The sequence below is a fragment of the Podarcis vaucheri genome, assembly GCF_965113315.1.
Source record: "Podarcis vaucheri genome assembly, chromosome: 1".
In the NCBI taxonomy this organism is placed as follows: domain Eukaryota; kingdom Metazoa; phylum Chordata; class Lepidosauria; order Squamata; family Lacertidae; genus Podarcis; species Podarcis vaucheri.
Window position 1 is genome coordinate 85,434,743 of NC_138759.1, and position 13,284 is coordinate 85,448,026.

At 47.5% G+C, this 13,284-nt stretch overlaps 1 protein-coding gene across 1 annotated transcript; it reads left to right on the forward strand.

Moving 5' to 3' along the window:
• Positions 1-1,681: 1,681 nt before the first annotated feature.
• Positions 1,682-10,980, forward strand: LOC309517213 (olfactory receptor 5F1-like; the record flags this gene model as incomplete). Its single annotated transcript, XM_082196346.1, has 4 exons — positions 1,682-1,759; positions 3,293-3,523; positions 6,396-6,448; positions 10,101-10,980. 4 exons carry the CDS (start codon positions 1,682-1,684, stop codon positions 10,978-10,980), a joined length of 1,242 nt encoding a protein of 413 aa, XP_082052472.1.
• Between the last annotated feature and the right edge of the window lie 2,304 nt (positions 10,981-13,284).

Here is a 13,284-nt window from a genome sequence, read left to right on the forward strand (position 1 = left end):
AGTATTTATAGGAACTCAAACACCAGACTCTGCTCTGTTCCAGTAACAAGAAGCCGAAAGCACCAGCCTGAAGATGACGAGTGAGACCTCGTCGAAACGTCACACAGACACCCCGACTCTTACACGGGAAGACACCCGAAGACACCAAAACCTGCATTCCTGTACCCGTGAAAATCTACGAAAGCATATATATATATATATATATAAGTAACAAGAAGTATATAAGTACTTATATATATATAAGTAACAAGAAGCCGAAAGCACCAGCCTGAAGATGACGAGTGAGACCTCGTCGAAACGTCGCACAGACACCCCGACTCTTACACGGGAAGACACCCGAAGACACCAAAACCTGCATATATATATATATAAAACCTGCAGAAGGCTGTTTTACTAATCTACACTTAATGACCCACCCAGTGATATTCAGAATATCACTCATGAAATCACCCAAGATATCCCTCAAGTAATTAAGGAACAAAAGAAGAAAAGGCACACTAATCTAGGAACTTCCTCTCTGCCCAGAACGTTGGAGGCTATACACCACACCCCTCAACAGTATTTATAGGAACTCAAACACCAGACTCTGCTCTGTTCCAGTAACAAGAAGCCGAAAGCACCAGCCTGAAGATGACGAGTGAGACCTCGTCGAAACGTCGCACAGACACCCCGACTCTTACACGGGAAGACACCCGAAGACACCAAAACCTGCATATATATATATATATATATATATATATATATGAATTGCATCTTAAATTCTCAAACCTGAAAATGAAAAGAAAGCAGATGCAAATTCATAATGCAAGATATTACTGTACTACACTTGATCTTAGCCAAAAGGCCGAGAAGCGATTCAAGGACTATTTACAAAAGTTTTATAAATTATATGAATTATAAGATTTGCATGATTTGGAAATGTCAGCTTCAGCAACGAGAATAGATGGTATATGGAACTAAGTTATATTAATGAAAGGACCAATGTTTAAAATGATATTATATTTGATTTTAGAGTAAATTGATAATAAGCAATTTAAACTTAAAATGCAACTATTCGAGAGTACAAAAGAATACATGAAACAAGGTTATAATTTGCTGATACTTTTATTGTTGAGAATGCACGGTGAGGGAGATGTGGGGAAGTCAGGTAGAAGACCGAAAAAAGCTTGTAAATGATGTATTTTTCTTTTCTTTTTGTTCTTACTTCTCTGTATATCTGATTCTGTGTTTCTATCTGAAAGAAAAAATGCAATAAAAAATATTTTTTAAAAAAACAACAAGATATTACTGTAAATTTTAAATATAATGGATTTTCCAGAAAACTGAAGAAAAAAAACCTTGTTTAAGGAATGGAACGTTGCAAAATGATATTTGTTAAATTATAGAAATATTAGTTGTAATATCCCTAGACATTAAGATGAGGCTTATTTTATTTTATATCTGCAGATTGAGAAGAAAAATAAAAATCATGCACTACAACCTAAGGCACAAAAGCAGTCGGTACATATCGACAACCCAAGAAATGCCCTTTACTTAGTACAGGCAGACTTTTTTGGTTATGAGTACTGAAGGTATATCATTCGCTCTTCCCAGCTGAATCCATCCTCTCCTCCAACTGGAATCATATGAAGATCCATGTTCATTTGAAATAAAAAATAGCAGGAATAAATCAGCTACAAAAATGTCTACAGAAAATACCAGTATTGTGTCTGAATTTATCTTTGTGGGACTTGCAGATGTACCAGAACTGAAGATTGTGGTTCGAGGACCCGACCCCGGTGAAGTGAAATGAAGACACAAGGACACGTGATGTAAGGTTAATGGGCTAGAGAAAGGCCACAACTTTATTGGTTACAGCATTTGAAAAGGTATTGGCTTAGGCATTGGATCGAAACAAGTGGGTTCTTCACCAGTAGGTGGAGCCTGTCGATGCTGATCCGACTATAGGCTCACCCCTGCTGTCACCGAGGGTCGTGCCAAGGCCTCCCGCCAAGCAGGCATCGGACGGAATACACGACCCCCAGATTCCTTTAACGGAATACCCCTAAAAAATTGAAGGCATAGGCGATGGCCACACCTAGCACTTCCACACAACGCAACACATTATTCCAATGCCTAACCTACCCACCAATACCACAAAAAGTTGTGACGATTGCTACGAGGTAGGCGAAAAAACCAATTAGCCTAGTGCCAAATGGAAAAACTCCTACCAGGCCCCCCAGCCAACCAGGGCGACCAACCTAAGGTCCATAGCAAGGCCGAAAAACCTGAGCCCTAACTAAAGGGAGTGGAGGGTGGGTGACTCGTGAGGGGCGAAGGAAGGAAGAATGAGGCCGGGCGAAGGCTGGCGCTGCAGCAAAATGCCGCTGAACACGCCCCCACCATGGCCCCCGGTTGGACGGCCACCGAGGGGGCGTGAGCGCCAGCCAGGTGAGTGGGCAGCAGGGGGCCACGCCCCCTGCTAGCCGGGGCTCGAGCCCCGACCACAACCCCTCCCCTCCCCTTCGGGGAGGAGAGTCTTTGTGGTTCGAGGACCCGACCCCGGTGAAGTGAAATGAAGACACAAGGACACGTGATGTAAGGTTAATGGGCTAGAGAAAGGCCACAACTTTATTGGTTACAGCATTTGAAAAGGTATTGGCTTAGGCATTGGATCGAAACAAGTGGGTTCTTCACCAGTAGGTGGAGCCTGTCGATGCTGATCCGACTATAGGCTCACCCCTGCTGTCACCGAGGGTCGTGCCAAGGCCTCCCGCCAAGCAGGCATCGGACGGAATACACGACCCCCAGATTCCTTTAACGGAATACCCCTAAAAAATTGAAGGCATAGGCGATGGCCACACCTAGCACTTCCACACAACGCAACACATTATTCCAATGCCTAACCGCCACCCGAGCTAAAGGCTCGCCGCCAATACCCTCAAAGCTGCAACCAATCCCAGATGTTTTTAATGACACTAGCTAACCAAAAATCGTTCCCCAGATCCGATAGGTGGACACCGTCATCCCGGTATAAAGCTTTGTCGCTAATCCGGATACGGTCATGATAAATCACTCGGCCATCCATAAAGCGCACCCAACGGGCTGCCGCCCGATTTACGAGTTTCCTGGTTCTTTCAATGGCCATCAGGTTTTGCGCACCGCGCCACACAGTTCTTTTTAGGAAGGAGGACCAGAATACTGTCGTTCTGGGACACAGGGCAGCGAATGCATTCAAGTCTCTTTTTATGCTCGACAACAAGTCCACACTCCTCTTGTTCACAAGGTCATTCTCCCCTAAATGAATCACCAGGATGTCGGGAGAGCCAAGCTTGGCTATTTTCTCACACAGCAAAGGCATCAGTTCTTCCCAACGCATGCCTCTTCTCGAAAACCAGGAAACTCGGACATCACGTGGCAGACCAAGGTTGGGTGCCAGGCCGCAGCTCACCGCTCGCACGCGGGCCCAATGGACTATACTGTGGCCGCAAATCCACATGCTTCTTCCGGGGATAGCTGGGGGAAAGATAGAACAAAAGGAAGGGTAAGCAAACTAAGGAGTAGGCGCGGGGTTGCGAATATATGACTTATAAACATTGGATTTCCACCGGCCCAGCTCTTTTATCCTTTCCGCCGGTAGCCCCAGGTGCGCGGCCGTGGTTGCGGCCCCTATCCTAAATGAATGTGCAGCGTACTCGTGTGGGGGTAGGCCACAGGCCTCAATAGCCTTGCGCATTACTCTAGTGAATTGATACCTCAACAGGGGTGACCCATCCTCGTGTATCAGAAACGGTCCCGGGGCGGCCGGCCTAAGGCGGAGATACCGCCTCGTGTCCTTTACCGGACATGGGCCCTGCTGGGCCGACGCCGTGAGCTTGAGCAGGACACCCTTGCCAGTCTGATCGGTCTTGGACTGACGCACAAGTACAGACACTGCGGATTCGAATAGCTGCACGTCCTCACACAGGAGGCCGCGAGTTGAACCCCGGGCGCTAGCTTCACACACCACCTCACCAACTCTGAGCGCACCAAAAAAGGCTATGGCGTAAGCCGCAGAGAAGAGCCGTGCCTCAAACTTGGACCAACAAATTGTCCTGAGTTTTACCCGTATCTGAGACAACAATCCGTAGGAAATCGGCTTACGGCCAACGGACCTAGGCGGTTGCAACCTGCCCCAACCCTCAATGGCTCTACGGACCAGAAAATCGCTACAAGGGTCATGCGAAAACGTCGCCTTTGAAAAGAAGCTGATGGCTGCTACGTGGATCTTTAAGGTTTTTGTAGCGCGCCCAAGATCATCCAGATGGGACAGGTACTGCAGGACGTCGTCAGTAGTGGGGGGGGTGTTATGCGACAGCCCAGACAACCCAAACCTGAAACCCAGGAAATCACACCAGGCCTTCTTATAGGACCTGAGCGTGGAAGGTGCAACGGACGCTAATACTCCCTGTATCACTTTGCGTCTCCAACGTTCCACAGGTACTCCGGAAAGGGTTCGGGCAACAGTTGTGCTCCAGGTGCGAGCGACCGGAAGCGAGGAATCTGGAATCGAGACAAGGCGTCGGCTATGTCGTTATTGGCTCCGGGTACGAATTTGGCTGAGAATACAATATTATACTCAAGGCAACGGAGGACGAACGCCCGCAGGAGAGAGGAGACCCTCGCAGACCGAGATGACTGCCTGGCAAGAATGTTCACCACCGCCAGGTTGTCGGTCCTGAAGCACACTCGGTGATCTCGAAACTCCTCCGTCCAGATGTGCACGGCCACTACTATTGGAAAGAACTCGAGAAAGGTGAGATCCCGCGTGATGGCCTGACCCTGCCATGCTGAGGGCCAGCGTTGTGCGCACCAGCGCCCTTTAAAGTATAAACCAAAACCTAAAGACCCTGCTGCGTCCGATTGAACCTGAAAGTCAGATGACAGATTCAAGACATCCTGCCAGAGGGAAACCCCGTTATATTTTCCCAAAAAAGCTGTCCAGACCTCGAGATCCGCTTTGACCGACTTGGGGAGGCGAACCCTGTGAAGGGGGTGTTTCAAACCGACTGATAATCTGGCAAGGCGAGCGCAGAAGGGGCGTCCGGGGGACACCACCCTGCATGCGAAGTTAAAGTGGCCCAATAAAGACTGAATTTGCCTAAGGGTGATCTTTCTAAGCTTAAGAGTGTCCTGAATTAGTTGTTTAAGGGCTTCGATCTTTTCCACAGGTAAGCGGGATGACTGGGCCACTGTATCCAGCTCAATGCCAAGGTAGGTTAAGCGTGTGGCTGGACCCTCTGTTTTCTCCGCAGCTAGAGGGACCCCAAGGTCCTCGGCCAGGGCTGAGAAGGCCTCCAGCAAGGAGGCGCACTCCTCCGTGTTGGCTCCACCCACGAAAAGAAAATCGTCCAGGTAATGTGTGACCCCAATGGTGTTTGCCCTGAAACGTAGGGCCCAGTCTAAAAACGTGCTGAAGGCTTCGAATGCCGAACAGGCTACAGCGCAGCCCATTGGCATGGCCCTGTCAACATAGTATTTTCCCTGAAATTTAAAACCCAGCAGCCGGAAATCGGCGGGATGTACTGGCAAGAGGCGGAAGGCCGATTCGATATCACACTTTGCCAACAACGCCCCGGGGCCGAAACTGCGGATCAACTTAACTGCCTGATCGAAGGTGGTGTATTTAACTGTGCATAACTCGGGCGGGATGGCATCGTTGACCGAGCCGCCCTTTGGAAAGGACAGATTGTGAATAAGCCTAAATTCACCGGGGGTCTTTTTAGGCACGATGCCTAGTGGAGATATGTGCAAATTAGGTATGGGGGGACTATCGAAAGGGCCTGCAACCCTGCCCGCGCTGACCTCTTTTGCTATCTTTCTTTCAGCCACTTCCGGTCTTTCTCTAACTGATTTTTGATTGGGTGAATCTTTTGCGATTAAAGAACCCACTATGGGAATACAAAACCCACCGGTAAAACCTTCCCTGAGGTAGGAAGCTGCATTCCTATCCGGGTAAAGAGACAGAAGGTTGCAAAGGGGGACCAGTTTGATAGGGGAAAAGGCCAATCCCAAGACTACCTCACCGTCTGTTCCCTGCTGCGGGGGCCCCCCTGGAACTGGGATGATGGAACCCCCGGCCTCCACGAAAGGGCTGCTTCCCCCCTTTTAAGCAGGATGTAACAGGGTGACCCCCGGCGCATCTTTCGCATTCATGTGTGAATTTACAAGATGGCCTTTGGCAAAACCCTTTGTTGTACTCCCAGCACACCCGACGCTTAAAATCCTTCCTTTGGTCACCTCTGGCCGACCGATGTGAGTCGACTGGCCTCTTTTCCACGTACGGACCGACAGCCACGGACCATATTCCATTCTCAATCTGATCCCAACGTGCTAACGGGATCCTGGACGCCTTCCTTCTGAATTTCTTGTCATAGCTTATGGCCGCCGCCTCCCCCGAAAGGGCGCAGGCCGTGCGAATATGTGAAAGGTAGGCAACAAGGTGAACCGCCCGCTTGGGGTAAGCAGCGACTATTGTCCCCATAAAGGCTTGAAAACCATCAAGCCAATTTTCAAATGTCCTAGGCACAGAAGGGTACTTGCTCTTTCTCTTACCATGCGAGGGCCTCTTTTCACCCCTACCTAACTCCTCTGCTGGGGGCACTAATTTAAACATGTCAACAAACTCACCATTTAAGATTTTTGCTCGTAGTTTAGGAGATAGGTGATCACCCAGAATAACATCTGAGGTTGAGTAGGTGGATGTGGTGGCATCTTTTACCAGAGCCCCATCCTTCCACTCCTGGGTCCCCCCAAACTTTTTACGATGGCTATTGGCCCTCCTCGACAGTGCCCAATCCGGAAGACCAGATACTTCCTCGCCCCTCCCCCAATAGGAACCTAGGGACGCGTCACTGTCATACTCCGAAGAAGAAGTACCTGTATCATCATCGGAGTCCTCCCTCCGAGACCTGCTCTTCCGACATACATGCTTCTTCTTTTCGCGCCTCTTTCCCGAAGGCTTCTCCAGAGGCGCTGCAGCGCTGGCGCCCTCCTCCTGTTGCGCGTCTTCAGCCGCCGCCGAAGCCGCAGAATCGGGCGACTGGACCCTGGGCCGCTTGTCCTGTGCACGATTAGAAAAGCTAGGGGCAGCAGAATTGTTATTGCGAATAGACTTAGAGGTAGCTTTCCCCCCCCGTGCCCGAGACCCGGATGCCGCAGCCCGTGACTGGGACCTAGTCCGCACCGGTTGTGTATCATTAAAGAGGGCGGACGATGTACTCGGCAGTTCATCCCATTGGGAAGATTGAGAACTCTCTGGGAACTCCTGGGTATCCGGGATGACATCAGGGGAAGAGGGGGGGCTGGGGTTCGTGTCCGGGAAGCGTTGTTCGTATTCATCTATAAAAGATCTAAAAGCGTTTAGGAAGTGGGAGACGGGAGGCCTTGTATTATTACCCCTGCCCTGTCGTCCCCGTGATGCGCTCTCTGCTGAACTACGGGTGGCCACAGGTGCGCGCTTCCTCTTAGCAGCCATAAGGTGTGCCTTGTACACTACAAATGCAACGGTATTTGCTAGTGTGTGTGTGTGTATGTGTGAGTGTATGTGTATTAATTAATTAATTAATTAAAGAAGGAAAAGAAGAAGAAGAAAAAAATTTTTTTTTAATTTATTTATTTTATTTTATTTATTTATTTATATATATATATATGTTGTTATTATTATTATTGTGTATATATCAAACTAATTAATTTATTAACTATTTGTTTATTTATTTATTTATTTATTATGTATTTATTAACTATACCTATATATCCGTTTATAATATAGCTTTCTATTTATTTATTTATTAATTTCTTATTTGTCCTCTCTTACTATTTAGCCTCCTTAATATTTCCCAGTACAGGTTGCGCTAAATAACCAAATTAAAACAAGCCTACAAATTCTCAGTTTTTCCGAGCCTTCTGATTATTAATGCCAATAAATGAATTTATTCTATGAATTTGCCTGTGCTGCCAGCAGGCAATGGCTCAGTGGGCTGGTAACCACCGTATTGTCTACAACTCCCCTTTTGTGTGTGAACCAGGTGAGGGCAGCAGCTAGGGGAAAAGCTGCTCCCACTAAACTCCAATTAATATTGCCAAGACTGCTGCCAAGGTTCACTTCCAAAGACAATAAGAACAATAGAACAAAAGAACAATAGCTGAGCAATCTTCTGCCGGCCAAGGTACTATAGGTTGCTGCAGATAAGCTGCAACAAAAGCTCTGAAAATGTGCCTCTGGGGAATAATAGGCTTAACTATCGCTTGTTAGTATTTGAAATCTCCTGCTGACCAGCAGCAACAATGGCATTTCTGCGGCAACAGAAGAGCTAGCCGACGACAATAGCTGTTCTTTAAGAGGCAACAGCAGAGGCGTTCCTATGGCAACCCCAACAGGGCCCCCAGGCAGCCCAGGAAATAAGCAAACACCCTATCAACAACAAAAGGAGGGCAAGGAAGAGGTACAGGGGCTAGAAAACACAGAAGAATTGAGACTAGGCCAACCAGGGGACACCCAATCAAAGACCCACAAACAGACAAAGGTGTGTGAGGAAGCAATAACTTGCAAGCTGGAAGGACAAAGAAAGATGGAGGCCACAGCAAAATCAGGGACACCAACAACCACACCAGATACCAGAATCACGACCCAAAAATACCAAAGACTGGAACCCAGAAGTACGCACGCGCGCACACACAAACACACAAACGTAACTCACGAACCCCTCGAGGTCCGTTCCTAACACGCACCCCAAGCCGGAGCGGGGCTCCAACAGGGAGTCAAAACCAAGCACTCAAGCACACCCACACTGCAGGATCTGAAATGGGGGGGGCAGAAAATGTAAACAGCCTCCGAGACGCACGTGAGAGACCAAGTGAAGAGACCAGCTGGCGGCAAACGGCAATGGGGGGGGCGCCTGACCACACTCCCACTCTCTCTCTCTCTCACACACACACACACGGACCCACACTGCGCCACGAGGAACGAGGCGCTGCCGATCGTTGATGCGGCAAATAAAATTACGAGGCTGCGGAATCGGATGGGGGGGCTGCAAACGCACGTTTCAGGGCTGTGCTCCCGCCAAGAAAGCCCAGCCCGGGTCCCAAGGACGCGGCAAACTCAACTAAACCAGCAAAAAATCAACCGCAATTCTAAACAGCCTAAAAAACAAGCCGCAAACCCCAATAGCGAAACACACAAGCAAACAAGGGCAAGACCTCAGCGACGCTGCGCGGGAGACCCAGACGCGAACGCTTAAACCCTTCCCCCCTTCCAAGTCCAGGAAAGCAATAGGGGGGAGTAAAAAAGATACTATGGGGGCAGAAGCAACCGGAAAATCAAAATGCGCCCGTCAGCTGTTGGGCGGCTGAGTGCGGCCGGCGGCGGCCAATACTTAAAGAACGCAGCGCACCCGGTTAAAACGAAGGTCCCATGCTAACAAAAGCACCTACTAGCCAGGCGAAGCCGCTCTGTTCCCCTCCTGGCCGCCAGGCGCTATTGCTTAGACCACTCGCCCCCCGCCCGCACCGGCGGCCAGAGGAAGGGCTAGTCAAAATATGGAGGGGGGCGTAGGAAGCGGGGAAAAGGGATGCGCCCGTCAGCTGTTAGGCGGCTAAAAGCGGCTGGGGCTAAAAGCGGCTGGCGGCGGCCAAAGGCGTTGCGCGCACGTGGGCTGTTGCCCTAGTAGGAGAAAAGCAACCCGATCTGCCTTCTAGGAATTAAAGAGCGCAAGCCGCAACGAGGCTGTGACTGCCGCGGAATAATTCAGGGCGCGCAGCACACCGCACACAATGCCGTGTTGGGGACTGGTAAACCCGCAAAACTAAATAAAAACTAAAGCAAAAGCAACGCAAATACTTCCCTGGCTATCCGCAGCAGTTTTCCAACTTGACTCGTGAGGGGGGAAGGAAGGAAGAATGAGGCCGGGCGAAGGCTGGCGCTGCAGCAAAATGCCGCTGAACACGCCCCCACCATGGCCCCCGGTTAGACGGCCACCGAGGGGGCGTGAGCGCCAGCCAGGTGAGTGGGCAGCAGGGGGCCACGCCCCCTGCTAGCCGGGGCTCGAGCCCCGACCACAACCCCTCCCCTCCCCTTCGGGGAGGAGAGTCTTTCCCATCTTCACATTGTTGCTGCTGATCTATGTTATCACTGTGGTGGGCAACCTAGGGATGATTTTGCTGATCAGAATGGACTCTCAGCTTCACACTCCCATGTACTTTTTCCTCAGTAATCTGGCTTTCTTAGATTTTTGCTATTCCTCCAACATCACCCCCAAAGCCTTAAGCAATTTCCTATCAGAGATGAGAACCATTTCTTTCCTGGGTTGCATAATCCAACTGTATTTCTTTGTTGCTCTGGCAAGTACAGAGTTCATGCTTTTTGGGCTGATGGCTTATGACCGCTATGTGGCCATCTGCAACCCTTTGTTGTACACATCAATCATGTCACACACACGATGCATCAAGATGGCTGGCGGAGCATTCACAGCCGGTTTCTTGAACTCAATCATTCATACCACTTTGGTAGGTACTTTGTCTTTTTGCCAGTCTAATGAAATCAACCATTTCTTCTGTGAGATCCCCCCACTACTCAAGCTCTCGTGTTCTGATACATCCATAGCTGAAACACTAGTTTTCATTTGTGCTGGAATCAATATGTTAGGCTCTCTCTTGATAATCCTGAGTTCTTACCTGTACATCCTTTTCACGGTGCTCCAGATGAAGTCAGCCAAGGGCCACAAGAAAGCCTTTTCCACATGCATCTCCCACCTGATTGCTGTGATCATATTCTATGGAACTGGCATGTTTATATATTTGCAACCTAGTTCCAACTTTTCAGAGGATCAGAATAAAGTTGTGTCAATGTTTTATGCCTTTGTCATCCCAATGCTCAACCCCTTAATTTACAGTCTGAGGAACAAGGAGGTGAAGGAGGCAATGAAGAGAGTGATGGATAAGAATGCATTTTCACATTTACTATAAAATACTATATCAACAGACTGTCGAATTAATTAGATTGCATGTTAGATTTTATTCAAGTCCTCTAGCCTTGTTATGTAAAGTACTTAAGCATGTTCTTCATTTAAACATATCTGTAATGCAACAGAACTTTATATGTTCTTTGCCACATTTTTAAACATTTTAGAGAACATATGGATCCCCTTTGTATTTGGAGTTGATAGTAAAGTATTCACCCTGATACAATGAGCATTGAGCTATTGTAATACACTCCCCCAAAAGAGGCTCTCAAACTTTGCAAAAAAGAAGCAATGCAAAAATGGTGGCAGAGCTGAATGCATGTGTTCCCAAATGAGCCTAAAATGGGTGGGAAACCAGGGGTCCTCCAGATTTCTTTGGATTCTGATTTCCTTCATCCACACCCAGCATAGAATTCTTCTGGACCATTAGGGTAAGAAGGTTTTGGGGAAGAAGAAAAAAAATTGTTCTGTGTGGTTATGCTACTTCCTGAAATCCAAGTTGGTGCTGGGTTCTGTTTCCCTAAAATGTGACCTTTGACAGGTAGGCACTGAATGGTTGCATCTTGTCTCCCATGCTTTTGACATCTACCTGAAGAAGTCACCTGTAGTTTGGGGGTGGGATGTCATGATAATGCTGATGACACCCAGCTCTTACTTATTGCTTCCACAATTCAATCCTGGTGAGGCACCGCAAATTCTAAACTTTTCATAGTTTTGGAAGAAAATCAAGTGAAATGTATTCAAGGTAGGACAGAAGCAATCTTGGTTGGTCATTTTAATGATCTTGGAGGAAGTACACAGACTTTTCTCGACTCTTTGTACAGAAGTGCCCTTATATTCAGAAAGATAGAATATACATTTCTGAAAAAATCTAAAGAACTAGGGTGGCTGGTTTCATACCTCACGTGGTAGTACAAGCATTTATCTGCAGGGCTAGAGGGATATGGAAAGAGCTTATACTATGTGGAGAAGCAGCTGAACTGAGTTCATCCTTGCCTTGGAAATGTGGTCTGTGTTCCTGGCAAGCTCAATCAATAAAGTTGTGTCTGTTACTGGTCTACCTTTTACATGGTCCAATAATAAGGAAATGACAATTTCTGAGTCTCTGGATCTTTCTTATTCCTTGGAGATTAAATTCCCAGATAAAAAAATGTATGCTCTAATTAGTATAACGTTTGTTCCCATATGAATACTTGCAAAAGGAATTTAAGGCACAGTGGCAGAAAGATATAGTTCTTTTGTTAACCTCAGCAGATGGGGTAGACATGACCCTGAATGAAATCAGTTACACACTCTTTGTTTACCAGGACGATTACTTTATTGAGGACTTAAAGGTACATTGTAGCTCAATCACTGAGTCACAGAAAGAAAACACTCCTGAAGGTTGGTGGTGGGGCACTTCCAATGTCAACTGACTTTCTTCGTAGTCATACAGGTAGGTAGTTTCTGATCCCATCAAGTTACTTGTGTTCTATCATTATTGCCCTTTTACAGTGCTTCTGACTGGGGATATGAATGGTGGCTTTGTGTGCATGTGTGTCTCTGTGTGCAGTGCACACACACATATATATGAAAGGTTGTGTGCATGAGAGAATGGGTTGTGTATTTTAAGGGATGGGTGAGTCCTGCTTGATGTGTAAATGAGGCATTTGGGTAGTTAGAATGTGAGATGGGGGGAGAGCAGAGTGAACAGTGTATATATGCGAAATGGGAGGACTACAGTGATGGTATCAGATGTAATCATCCTCCAAAGTAATGTTAATACTGTTCCAGACAGAGCCAATCTCTACGTGGTGGGAGATTTTAGGGGTTCCAGCACTTTTTCAGGTTTCGTTTTCCTTGGAATGAAGCTCAGCAAAGACTGTGGTGCATGATAGATAGATAATTTATTACGGTCGGAGACCAGCTTATAAAACACACTTGGGGTACAATCCCAGAAAGAAAACAAACAGTTAAAACAATGTACCACAATAAATTTAAAATTTATAAATGTGATAAGCATATAGACACTTAAAACTTTAAGATAAGCTACCGCATAGATATGACCCAGAGTCACCCATGGAACTGAGTTTGGGGATTTTCTTCATGAAATAGTCTGAGTCGGGGGATGGTCTGCACCTACAGATCTGTACACAGAATCTGGCAACCATCCGTGTCGTCTTATGATCTTTGCCTAACAGGAAAAGGTCAATTTTTTGCTTTTCTGGTAGGTCAGCGAGCCTCACCAGTAGGGGATCAATGGTCTTTCTACGTGCCTCTTCATAAAAGGGACATCTAAAGAACAAGTGCTCTGGGCTTCCTATATCCC